This window comes from Procambarus clarkii, chromosome 66 (assembly GCF_040958095.1).
Source record: "Procambarus clarkii isolate CNS0578487 chromosome 66, FALCON_Pclarkii_2.0, whole genome shotgun sequence".
In the NCBI taxonomy this organism is placed as follows: Eukaryota; Metazoa; Arthropoda; class Malacostraca; order Decapoda; family Cambaridae; genus Procambarus; species Procambarus clarkii.
In genome coordinates, this window is record NC_091215.1 from 20072631 (window position 1) to 20086385 (window position 13755).

At 53.5% G+C, this 13755-nt stretch overlaps 1 protein-coding gene across 1 annotated transcript in view; it reads right to left on the minus strand.

The window, feature by feature from the left end:
• Window positions 1-936: 936 nt before the first annotated feature.
• The window catches only part of LOC123769330 (mucin-19-like), a 73670-nt gene continuing 60851 nt past the window's right edge, over window positions 937-13755 (minus strand). Inside the window, exons 3-4 of the mRNA XM_069310088.1 lie at window positions 5413-5598; window positions 937-1048 (exon numbers count right to left, since the gene is read on the minus strand). Of these exons, the coding sequence (XP_069166189.1) occupies window positions 937-1048; window positions 5413-5598 (298 nt within the window). The remainder of the gene's footprint in view (window positions 1049-5412; window positions 5599-13755) is intronic.

Consider the following 13755-nt stretch of genomic DNA (forward strand, 5'->3'; position numbering starts at 1 on the left):
CCATACTGTGTTTCCTTCTTTCATATGTGATAAACATTAGATTAGAGTAGTAAATGATTTATAAACTGTGAACGAGAGAGAGAGAGAATAAAAAGAGTGATTAACGTATTTTAAATAGTTTGTTTTAGGAAGACAGCGGTGTAAAATGGAGTGAGATGAGAGAGCTGGAAGGTGAAGCCCTAACATGACAGGGACTTCATTATTTGCCTGTTGTCAGAAGCAACACACACACACGTCAGTCACGTGAGAGGGGGACGAGGGAGAGAGACGGACTGTACAGTAAAAAAAATATGGAGCAGAAAGTGAATGGCAAGACTTAATTTTGGCTGAATGTTTGGAGATGGGAGGCGAGGGATTGGTGGTGCGGTGATTGGAGACTGACAGAGAGATATTCAATATGAGGTGCGGATATGTGCAGGAGGGGGATTTATGGTAGATTTTAGAGAGTTGCCAAAATAAATATGTCCTGAGTGGTGCAATTTGGGGGTGGAATTCTTAAGAAAATATGTTATCTTGAGGTTATCTTGAGATGATTTCGGGGCTTTTTAGTGTTCCCCGCGGCCCGGTCCTTGATCAGGCCTCCACCCCCAGGAAGCAGTCCCTGAATAGCTGACTAACTCCCAGGTACCTATTTACTGCTGGATAACGGGGGGCATTAGGGTGAAAGAAACTCTGCCCATCGTTTCTCGCCGGCGCCCGGGATCGAACCCGGGACCACAGGATCACGCGTCCAGTGTTCTATCCACTCAGCTACCGGCTCCCGGGTGGCTGAGTAGTCAAGCCAAGCGACATTCTCAGCACAGACAACCTAAATAACATTGAAATTGTAGTCTCCTCCATGTGTAGTACTTTAAGCTAGCGAGGAGCTCGCTGTGCTGTAGGGGACGTGTCTCCAGCCCCCCACTAAGACCTCCATCAACAACGAAGAGAAATACGCTAATGGTATTCACATTCTTCACAAGTCTTGTCTTGGGGCGTCGCCTTCACCAGCATGATGTTCAGTAACGGTTCCCGAAGCCGCCGGACACAACACATCTGTGTGGATTTTCTACAAAAATATTTACTAAACAAATATAATTGTTAAAATTATATTAAATGCCAATTTATAGACCATTATAGAGACTAAGCACAGTATTGGACGTGTTTAAGGATAATGGTGAATAATTTAGAAGCATTTTGGAATAATTATGAGCTGGCGACCGGTTAATGGATCATTAGGTTGAGGTAATTAGCAGTCTCCTTAAAGCTGAACCAATGAAAAGCCATCACCGTTCATGAAAGAGGATCCGCTGTTGACAACAGCATTAACGGTATCAGTGAGGGTTGACTGGACACCGATCCTCATCTCCTTGCAAGTGTTCATCCAGCAGTAATTGAGGGATTGGTTTTAAGTCTATGGGCTAGTTTAGGAAGCCGGTCGGCCGAGCAGGCAGCACGCTGGACTTGTGATCCTGTGGTCCTGGGTTTGATCCCAGGCGCCGGCGAGAAACAATGGGCAGAGTTTCTTTCACCCTATGCCCCTGTTACCTAACAGTAAAATAGGTACCTGGGTGTTAGTCAGCTGTCACGGGCTGCTTCCTGGGGGTCTGGTCGAGGACCGGGCCGCGGGGACACTAAAAAGTCCCGAAAACATCTCAAGATAATCTCAAGATAGTCGTGCTGCATGGAAAACTAATAGTGCTTATGATAAACAATGGGAATGGAAAGCTCTAAGAATATTAACAGGAGTCGGAAGTAATATGCTCCTATACCTACTTTTATGTGTGTAAAAAAATATGTATGCACATATAATATTGTCTGTCTACTTGTCTGTTCAAGGATGGAGGCTACACATTTGGTGCTAGCCTCACCAACCTTTGCAGGGGCATTGGTCTTCGGTATGGAACGAACATAGGCTTGTCAGGGTAGGTTTAAGTTAAATACTTTAGGAAGTATCAGCCTATAACCCTAAAGTCCCCCGCCCCCTCTCTTCTCTCCCCGATGTGATATTAATAAAGTATGAAATGAAATCGTGGAAGTGTTTTCTGAAGAGGTTACTCCCGTCGTTTACCCGCACATTTTCACGATTTTCTCGGAAACAATGAATTGAAATTCATTCAGGTTACAGAGATGAAGGTACTGAGGGGAGAGAATGAAGGAGAAGGGGTAAAGGGGTGATGATTGAAGAGAGGGTAGGAGAAGGGGAAAAGAGAGGGATGTTTGAGGAGAAGGAAGGATGGAGGGGGAGATAGGTGGAGAGAGGGAGAAGACAGGGGAGAGATTAGGGGGGGGTGTTGGGCAATAGTGGGGAGAAAGATGGAGAGGGGTGGGAGAATGGAAAAGGGTGGAGAGGGATAAAGAAGGGGAAGACGGGAAGACAGAAGAGGGCTCATGAAGCAGAGATAGTGGTAGAGTCGGGGAGGGGAAAGTGGAAGAGAGATCCGTACTTTACCTGCAATAAGCTGTTGCTTATTGTATGTTGTTGGGTTGTGGGGTAGGTGGGAGGGGAGGCAGGGAGGGCCGGGGGGAGGCAGGGAGAGGAAGAGGTGGGGGAGGCAGGGAGAGGAAGAGGTGGGGGGAGGCAGGGAGAGGAAGAGGTGGGGGGAGGCAGGGAGATAGGCAATAAGAGAGGACCAATAACACACCACCTAGCTGCCACTACCTTGAGAGAGAGAAAATTCCATTTGCTTTAACAAAGGGACGGGGCGTGACGAAGCCCGTGAACCTCTGTAAGGATCATCTAGCTGCTTCATGCTTCTGCTACGGGCAAAGTTTTATGATTAGAAAATTTGTTAATATTCCTGAGGTCAGTAATTTTTATTTTTTTTTAAATTGTCAGTAATATTCCAGATTACTATAAGGAAAACAAATCAGTGAAACTTGTATTTTTCCAATATTCAGCCAGGCGTAGGTGGCGGGCAGTGCCAAAATTAGTCACGGGGGCCAGTATAACCATGGCACGCTGTTACCTCTTGAAGTCTGGCACCCTCGACCAGCCTACATCCGTCCCGTACCTCAGACCATTCACCCTACTAAGTTGCGTGAGGATAACGTGTCCGGCCTCTAATCTTACCCAGCTATTCTCTCTCATAGATAGGCCATAATACCAGGGGAATGCTATATTTCGAATATTGGAAAAAATACTAATTTGCCCTTCGGGAATTGTGTAATTTGTAAGATATGAACCTGTTTATTCCGTTACATTATGTACGTTGAGTCTCATTCAGAGATCTCGGGAGGACGGGGGTTAATTATGTGTATTTACCAGTAAAATTTTACCCCTGTAGTATTAAGTGTAGAGAGCGGCTAATCCTGCAACTTTTCATTAACTGTCTATGGGATGTAAGCTTGGATTTTCTAAACTGGCCAGGGATGGGGGGGGGGGGGGATAAATTCCATAACATTCTTTTCTAAATTGCACTTTCCATATATTTAAAGCAAAAATATTACAGCATCATCACCATAGTTTCTGAAATATCACCTTCCATGTATGTCAATAACGAAACAACTGGGGCACCGTGACCACATCCTGGACATGGGCGTCTGTAAGAGAACATTTCCTATGAATATCATGGTAACGTGAGTGTGAACTTAGTATTGCACATCTAAGATGGTGTAGTATGGTGTAACAGAAGCGCACTATTGGCCAGCACGGGTGTGGAGGCCATACTGGTGTGGTCTACACCGGGACAATTGCTCGGTATACACAAGGAAATTAATAGGGTAATGTGGTCCTATACCAGGTGCACTGTGTCGGGAAAATCAGACTTGAATGTACTTTTGGGGAAATACTTGGCTGTGTTTTGTGGTATGTATGTGTAAACTACTGTTTTAAGCAAGAAATATTGTGCAGCATTGTCTGTCTGTCTCTGTGTCTCTGTGTCTCTGTCTGTCTGTCTGTCTGTCTGTCTGTCTGTCTGTCTGTCTGTCTGTCTGTCTGTCTGTCTGTCTCCTCTGTCTGTCTGTCTCTGTCTGTCTGTCTCTGTCTGTCTGTCTGTCTCCTCTGTCTGTCTCCTCTGTCTGTCTGTCTCTGTCTGTCTGTCTCTGTCTGTCTGTCAGTCTCCTCTGTCTGTCTGTCTGTCTGTCTGTCTGTCAGTCTCCTGTCTGTCTGTCTGTCTGTCGGTCTCCTCTGTCTGTTTGTCTCTGTCTGTGTGTGTGTGTGTGTGTGTGTGTGTGTGTGTGTGTGTGTGTGTGTGTGTGTGTGTGTGTGTGTCTGTCTGTCTGTCTGTCTGAGTGAGTACCTCCTGGTCAGTGCATGTTGCGGGGGGTTCGACGTGTGCTATATGACTTAGGGTGGCAGGCAACAAAAGTTTGTGACAGTAACTTTGATATAACTTATTATATTGACACAACCTCCTGTGATACTGGACCCAACTTAGGCTGTGGTTGGTGGGGAAAATATTTTGTTGTGGGTAAGTATAGTTGTGTGTGATGGGTTGTTGGACTCGAGAACACGCATGACTCTTGCATCCTTAAAGTTTACGACGTTTGGTCTTGAGACAAACAGCGCCACACTTTTATGAGTGAGAGACTTCACTTGATAAACGTTGCTCGGATATGGACTATTTTCATATAAATACTCCATGGAAGGCTGTTTAAACACTTGGCTTTGACATAATGAGTTTCTGTAGCAACTGATTTGACTCATTTTAGTGAAAATCATTATTACGTAGCATCTTTTGCAGGCATAAAATGATGAGATGCTGAGTGTATGTGTTATGTTTGTTTATGCAAACGAAATGGTGTATTAATCATAGCTTGGAAAAACTTTCATGTCACACCTTGCAGAAACCTTCGAATATAAGTGACATTGAACTTAAATCCAGATATAAAAAGCTTCGAGGTTAGGTCGGGGGGAGGTGGGGGGGGGGGAATAACACTGACACTGTCAAGAGACACTCGCTCCATTTACAGCATCCTCGATCAAGATCATGTTGCGCACATACCCAACACCAATTACCGTTAAAAATTTGTGTATCAGTCACCAAAGGTTTGGCCTCCAGTCTTCTACAACCAGACACAGACATTCTTACTGATAGATATACATGAGACAATTTTTTTACACACTTAGAGACTCGGTTAAAGCACAGTGAACACAAGCTGTACTCTATTTTTCCTCCTGAACGATTGAAAATAAAATGGTAGAGGATAGTGAAGAACAACATGGGAGTCTGGTTGATACCTGGTTGATGGGGTTCTGGGAGTTCTTCTACTCCCCAAGCCCGGCCCGAGGCCAGGCTTGACTTGTGAGAGTTTGATCCACCAGGCTGTTGCTTGGAGCGGCCCGCAGGCCCACATACCCACCACAGCCCGGTTGGTCCGGCACTCCTTGGAGGAATAAATCTAGTTTCCTCTTGAAGATGTCCCACCTAGCGTCGTCACGTGACGCATTCCATTACCAAGCCCTGAAGGTCCTTGCAGGCCAGCTCTCACAGGTAATCTGGCAATCTTTTATTCCTAGGCTCCAGGAAGGGCTCCAGGAAGGGCTCCAGGAAGGGCTCCAGGAAGGGCTCCAGGAAGGGCTCCAGGAAGGGCTCCAGGAAGGGCTCCAGGAAGGGCTCCAGGAAGGGCTCCAGGAAGGGCTCCAGGAAGGGCTCCAGGAAGGGCTCAGTATTACAGCTGTTCAGACGCCACTACCCACGCCACTCGCTTTTATATAGTTTAATATTTGTGCTATCACACAACGTCCTCTACTATATTTTTGTATTCTAGTGCGCTTTTTAGTTGATCCTCCTAACTCTGTCTTTTGAATATCTTAGCGCATTTCGTTCACAAAGTCCCCACAAGGAAAGTTTATAACAAGATTTTGCAAAGCCTTGACTTCTGAGGCCAAATTCTTTAATTCTTCTTACTGATTTAAATCATCTTTTCCTGGAACAAGTTCAGACATATTTCTATTTTCCTGTCATGTTCACAGCTTACTGTAATCCACGACTGTTGTGGGGTTCACCGCGGTGTATCCTCACAAGCCTCATTAAAAGAATTTATGTCGCTTTTCATAGTAAAATAGTATTTTTTACTGCCTTTTTTATTTTGTGGCCAACACTGGGGCCAGGGTGTGGCCAACACTGGGGGGCAGCGTGTGGCCAACACTGGGGGCCAGTGTGTGGCCAACACTGGGGGGCAGCGTGTGGCCAACACTGGGGGCCAGTGTGTGGCCAACACTGGGGGGCAGCGTGTGGCCAACACTGGGGGCCAGTGTGTGGCCAACACTGGGGGGCAGCGTGTGGCCAACACTGGGGGGCAGTGTGTGGCCAACACTGGGGGCCAGTGTGTGGCCAACACTGGGGGGCAGCGTGTGGCCAACACTGGGGGGCAGTGTGTGGCCAACACTGGGGGCCAGTGTGTGGCCAACACTGGAGGCCAGCGTGTGGCCACCGCTGGGGGCCAGTGTGTGGCCAACACTGGGGGGCAGTGTGTGGCCAACACTGGGGGCCAGTGTGTGGCCAACACTGGAGGCCAGCGTGTGGCCGACACTGGGGTCAGTGTGTGGCCGACACTGGGGGCCAGTGTGTGGCCAACACTGGGGGGCAGCGTGTGGCCAACACTGGAGGCCAGCGTGTGGCCACCGCTGGGGGCCAGTGTGTGGCCAACACTGGAGGCCAGCGTGTGGCCGACACTGGGGTCAGTGTGTGGCCGACACTGGGGGCCAGTGTGTGGCCAACACTGGGGGGCAGCGTGTGGCCAACACTGGAGGCCAGCGTGTGGCCGACACTGGGGGCCAGTGTGTGGCCAACACTGGGGGGCAGCGTGTGGCCAACACTGGAGGCCAGCGTGTGGCCGACACTGGGGGCCAGTGTGTGGCCAACACTGGGGGGCAGCGTGTGGCCAACACTGGGGGCCACGTGTGGCCAACATTGGGGGCCAGCGTGAGGCCAACACTGGGGGGCAGCGTGTGGCCAACACTGGGGGGCAGTGTGTGGCCAAAACTGGGGGGCAGTGTGTGGCCAACACTGGGGGCCAGTGTGTGGCCAACACTGGGGGCCAGTGTGTGGCCAACACTGGGGGGTCAGCGTGTGGCCAACACTGGGGGGCAGTGTGTGGCCAACACTGGGGGCCAGTGTGTGGCCAACACTGGGGGTCAGCGTGTGGCCAACACTGGGGGGCAGTGTGTGGCCAACACTGGGGGCCAGTGTGTGGCCAACACTGGGGGGCAGTGTGTGGCCAACACTGGGGACCAGTGTGTGGCCAACACTGGGGGTCAGTGTGTGGCCAACACTGGGGGCCAGCGTGTGGCCAACACTGGGGGGCAGCGTGTGGCCAACACTGGGGGCCAGCGTGTGGCCAACACTGGGGGGCAGCGTGTGGCCAACACTGGGGGGCAGCGTGTGGCCAACACTGGGGGCCAGCGTGTGGCCAACACTGGGGGGCAGCGTGTGGCCAACACTGGGGGGCAGCGTGTGGCCAACACTGGGGGCCAGCGTGTGGCCAACACTGGGGGGCAGCGTGTGGCCAACACTGGGGGGCAGCGTGTAGCCAACACTGGGGGCCAGCGTGTGGCCAACACTGGGGGGCAGCGTGTGGCCAACACTGGGGGGCAGCGTGTGGCCAACACTGGGGGGCAGCGTGTGGCCAACACTGGGGGGCAGCGTGTGGCCAACACTGGGGGGCAGCGTGTGGCCAACACTGGGGGCAGCGTGTGGCCAACACTGGGGGGCAGCGTGTGGCCAACACTGGGGGCCACGTGTGGCCAACAGTGGGGGCCACGTGTGGCCAACACTGGGGGCCAGCGTGTGGCCAACACTGGGGGCCACGTGTGGCCACCGCTGGGGGCCACGTGTGGCCAACACTGGGGGCCAGGCTGTGGCCAACACTGGGGGCCACGTGTGGCCAACACTGGGGGCCAGGCTGTGGCCAACACTGGGGGGCAGCGTGTGGCCAACACTGGGGGTCAGGCTGTGGCCAACACTGGGGGCCACGTGTGGCCACCGCTGGGGGCCAGCGTGTGGCCAACACTGGGTGTAGGGTGTGGCCAACACTGGGGCCAGCGTGTGGCCAACACTGGGGGTAGGGTGTGGCCAACACTGGGGGTAGGGTGTGGCCAACACTGGGGGCCAGTGTGTGGCCAACACTGGGTGTAGGGTGTGGCCAACACTGGGGGCCAGTGTGTGGCCAACACTGGGTGTAGGGTGTGGCCAACACTGGGGGGGGCAGCGTGTGGCCAACACTGGGGGTAGGGTGTAGCCAACACTGGGGGCCAGCGTGTGGCCAACACTGGGTGTAGGGTGTGGCCAACACTGGGGGGGGGCAGTGTGTGGCCAACACTGGGTGTAGGGTGTGGCCAACACTGGGGGCCAGCGTGTGGCCAACACTGGGGGTAGGGTGTGGCCAACACTGGGGGTAGGGTGTGGCCAACACTGGGGGGCCAGTGTGTGGCCAACACTGGGTGTAGGGTGTGGCCAACACTGGGGGGGGGCCAGCGTGTGGCCAACACTGGCGGGGGGCAGCGTGTGGCCAACACTGGCGGGGGGCAGCGTGTGGCCAACACTGGCGGGGGGCAGCGTGTGGCCAACACTGGCGGGGGGCAGCGTGTGGCCAACACTGGCGGGGGGCAGCGTGTGGCCAACACTGGCGGGGGGCAGCGTGTGGCCAACACTGGCGGGGGGCAGCGTGTGGCCAACACTGGCGGGGGGCAGCGTGTGGCCAACACTGGCGGGGGCCAGCGTGTGGCCAACACTGGCGGGGTGCAGCGTGTGGCCAACACTGGGGGGGCCAGCGTGTGGCCAACACTGGCGGGGGCCAGCGTGTGGCCAACACTGGCGGGGGCCAGCGTGTGGCCAACACTGGCGGGGGCCAGCGTGTGGCCAACACTGGGGGGACCAGCGTGTGGCCAACACTGGGGGGGGGACCAGGGTGTGGCCAACACTGGGGGGGGGGGACCAGCGTGTGGCCAACACTGGGGACCAGCGTGTGGCCAACACTGGGGGCCAGCGTGTGGCCAACACTGGGGGGGGGGCAGCGTGTGGCCAACACTGTGGGGGGGCCAGCGTGTGGCCAACACTGGGGGCAGACCAGGGTGTGGCCAACACTGGGGGGGGCCAGCGTGTGGCCAACACTGGGGGGGGCCAGCGTGTGGCCAACACTGGGAGGGAGCCAGCGTGTGGCCAACACTGGGGGCCAGCGTGTGGCCAACACTGGGGGCCAGCGTGTGGCCAACACTGGGGGGGGGGCAGCGTGTGGCCAACATTGGGGGGGGCCAGCGTGTGGCCAACACTGTGGGGGGGCCAGCGTGTGGCCAACACTGGGGGCCAGCGTGTGGCCAACACTGGGGGCCAGCGTGTGGCCAACACTGGGGGCCAGCGTGTGGCCAACACTGGGGGGGGGGCAGCGTGTGGCCAACACTGGGGGGGTGTTATGATCTCAGCCTACAGGAGAAACGAGTCTCCCTCCTTGAGAGTTATTCGTCAAGCCTGACCTAACTAGAAGGTCTAGCAAATATTGAGGTGATAACCCATATGTAAAATGGCTGGTTGGATATGTAAAACAATTTAAGATTATGGGCAGTGAGTAAGGAAATAGATAAATGACTGGCTAGGAGATGTGGACATTTTGCTGGAGGCGTGAGGCTCGCTTCCGGAGGACCTTGACCTCACTTGAGTGCCAGACATCGCAGGGGGAAGCCGCGCTCCATTTGAGCTCCCGCCAGAAGGGAACCCCTAGTGATATATCTCGAAGAGAAGAGAAGTGTGTAGACGTGCCAGCTGTGGAACCGAGCTGGGAACGTTGTGGTATCAAGTCCTGGTCGACGAGCAGAGTTTAATAAGCTACTCAGAGGCATTTTCGTGGGCTGTGTGGAGCGCCCTGACCAGACGCCGTCAGAGGAAAAGCGCCCTCGATCAGTTAATCTGTGGTAAGCACGATATACGCCAGTTCATAGTGATCACTTGTAGTTGGTCGTGTGCCCAGCGACAGTAGCAATGTTTATTTATAAGTTAGACATGTTTTAATAAGGCAGAAAGCCTGAAATAGGAGAGTGAAGAGGGAGGAGCACGGAGCGACGTCCGCCCCCTCTGAGCCTGGCGGACGACTGAGGGAGCCTGGCTCTTGACGGAGGAAGACCCTCCCAGCGAGTGAGGACCGCCGCCAGGCGAGGTGGAGTATGGACCCGCCCAAAACGGGGGAGTCCACTCTCACTGTATGTAGAGAACAGATAGAGGTTTGAGGCAAGCATATTGTGTGGTTATTTTTGTTTATGTGTTAAAGGGGAACATTTTATTGGAGTGTCGATGGGTTGCAGGTTTGTTTTTTGGGGAAGAAGTTGCTGAGAACTTCGAAGCCAGCAGATGAAGTAGCTGATGAGACTCCAAGGTAGTGGAGCAGAGGACCTCGAGCTGTGAGGAGAAGCAGCAGTGAAGAGGAGTGTCACGTGCTTCTGTAGAGGTGGAGAAGCACCATAGTTGCTCGAGGAAACTTCATGGTGTAGCAGCCAAGAGAGCTGTGGAAGACCTAGCAGAAGGGTGAAGCACCGTAGTTGCACAAGGAAACTTCATGATAGCAGCCTGGAGGAGCTGCAGAGGATCCTGGTAGTGAAGCCCGGAAGAACCTAAGGATATTAGGGTAGTGAACTTCCAGAGGTGGAAGGGGAAGTTCTGGTGGATTACTTATAGGGAGTTGATAGTGTTTGGTTGTCATTAGCGTGCAAGACGCAGTGAGAGGTGAGTGACTGTTGGCATTCTTATGTCAAGGAGTTTTTTATACTGAAGTATCAATGAACATTTATACTGGTATATGTTATTGCATTCAAATGCTGATTTTCTATATATATATATGTTATCTTGCTGATGGTGCAACAGTGTATGTAGGCTTGATCAACTTGAGGAGGTTGATAGTATCAGGTGGTGAACCAGGAGATAGGATACCACTTGATAAGCTGATAATAGAGTTCTGATGGTGTTGGAGTGCAATCTGATTGTGATATTATAGAGTATAGGATTCATTATTATTATATGTGTGTATGTATCGTGTATGTGCTTTGTCCAGTAAATGTGTCACAATTTGCTGGTGTTTGCCCTTGTCCTAGTGAGCTTCCCAGGAGGTAGTAAAGAAGGAGAGAGAGAAAGAACCAAGAACTACTGCCGTGGACAGGGTAGGAGGTAATACTAGTAAGTCATAGGGGATTGAGGAGATCATATTTCATAAGGAGAGAGTGGGGAGTCACAGCGGCTCGAGTGGGTGTGTGCACGTGACAACGAGGCTAAGTGTTGGAGCCGCATCCCCTAAACGTGTGACGTTGAGCCCCTCTCCAAGAGCCAGAAGCGCCAAGGGTGATCTCCTAGTATAAGCACTCTGCCGAGTTGTGGGTTGGGTTGTCCATAGAGAAGGATCAACGACGACAACACCAACCAACCCACAGTCTATAATAGGGGGGGCCAGCGTGTGGCCAACACTGGGGGGGGCAGCGTGTGGCCAACACTGTGGGGGGGCCAGCGTGTGGCCAACACTGGGGGCGGACCAGGGTGTGGCCAACACTGGGGGGGGGGGGGGGGCAGCGTGTGGCCAACACTGGGGGGGGGGGGGCCAGCGTGTGGCCAACACTGGGGGGGAGCCAGCGTGTGGCCAACACTGTGGGGGGGCCAGCGTGTGGCCAACACTGGGGGGGAGCCAGCGTGTGGCCAACACTGGGGGCAGCGTGTGGCCAACACTGTGGGGGGGCCAGCGTGTGGCCAACACTGGGGGCAGACCAGGGTGTGGCCAACACTGGGGGGGGGCCAGCGTGTGGCCAACACTGGGGGGGGGGGGCCAGCGTGTGGCCAACACTGGGGGGGAGCCAGCGTGTGGCCAACACTGGGGGCCAGCGTGTGGCCAACACTGGGGGGGGGGCCAGCGTGTGGCCAACATTGGGGGGGGGCCAGCGTGTGGCCAACACTGTGGGGGGGCCAGCGTGTGGCCAACACTGGGGGCCAGCGTGTGGCCAACACTGGGGGGGGGCCAGCGTTTGGCCAACACTGGGGGGGGGGGCCAGCGTGTGGCCAACACTGGGGGGGGGGCAGCGTGTGGCCAACACTGTGGGGGGGCCAGCGTGTGGCCAACACTGGGGGCGGACCAGGGTGTGGCCAACACTGGGGGGGGGGCAGCGTGTGGCCAACACTGGGGGGGGGGGCCAGCGTGTGGCCAACACTGGGGGGGAGCCAGCGTGTGGCCAACACTGTGGGGGAGCCAGCGTGTGGCCAACACTGGGGGGGAGCCAGCGTGTGACCATCACTGGGGGCCAGCGTGTGGCCAACACTGGGGGGGGGCCAGCGTGTGGCCAACACTGGGGGCAGCGTGTGACCATCACTGGGGGCCAGCGTGTGGCCAACACTGGGGGGGCCAGCGTGTGGCCAACACTGGGGGGGGGCCAGCGTGTGGCCAACACTGGGGGGGGGGCAGCGTGTGGCCAGCACTGGAGGTCTGCGTGTGGCCAGTGTGGCCTGAACCACGTCATCAAGCACAAATGTTTATCAATGTTCTTCACGTCTTCATAACTGGAAAAAAATCTGTAACAGTTGCCTAACTCTCGAGTACTTACTGGTAGGTGAAGAGAGGCATCAGGTGATCGAATAGGTGGTCAAATATCTCTGTCTTGCGCAAGAATAATTTTAATTCGTTTCGTCAAGGTGACAGACAGCCTGTGTATGTATATACGGTAGGATGGTGTGGAGGTCCCTCAGTGTTGAAGGAATGGTCTTCCACAAGGATGCAACTCCACAGTAGGGTTATGGGAGGCATGTGGCATGTACCCAGAAGTCTGGCAGCCTCGCGTGCCTAACTTCCCCGTACATATTTGCTACCTGGTGAGCAGAAGCATTAGATGAAAAGAAACGCAGCACAACCATTTGTGTATTGGCCGGGACTCAAACTCGGGCTTCCTGATTGTGAGTGGAGAACAAGCCAACAGTACTGGCCAGACCCGGTACTGTGGCTGCCAGCGCCTGTATGAACCAGTGGTGACATGCACCATCTAATTATTCCGGTAATGAGTTATTAATCACTTATAAAATACATAAAGATCATAGGATTATCAAGTAATTGATTTAAACATCTTCTTGAGGTTATCTTGAGATGATTTCGGGGCTTTTTCTAGTGTCCCCGCGGCCATGTCCTCGACCAGGCCTCCACCCCCAGGAAGCAGCCCGTGACAGCTGACTAACTCCCAGGTACCTATTTAATGCTAGGTAACAGGGGCATTTAGGGTGAAAGAAACTTTGCCCATTTGTTTCTGCCTCGTGCGGGAATCGAACCCGCGCCACAGAATTACGAGTTCTGCGTGTTTGCATAATCAATACAGTGAAATTGCAGACTCGAAATGTAGTTTGTTGCTTGCAAGAAAGTTGCATTTCTTGATGAGGAGAGACACTAAATATTATGCTTTATATTTGGAGCGTCTGCGGGTCGAAATGAGCAGAGATGTTCAGTGTTCAACTGTGTGGTTGACCTCCCTACACGAAGTTCCTGCGGCAGTCTGTACATACCTCACTTGTGCTCCCTGGCGAGTTCCACTGTTTACATCAGCCTTCCAAGTGTTGTCTTCTTATCGTAGCAATATATCAGTGTCTGATATATTGTGTGAGAGTAGCAATATTTCTGTATCATACACAGCCAGAGTTCTTCCAGTGGCCACTCACTGAACATAATTCTGTGAGTGGACACTCTTGAGGTCCACAGATCAAGTCCACAAACTTAGGAGGGAGTTCTTAGTAGTGATGACTACAGATTTAGATTACAGTGCGTGAGTTACAGTTTGTAATTGAAACACCTGTATTTTCTTTTCACCAATTCAACAGCACGCCCCAAGCG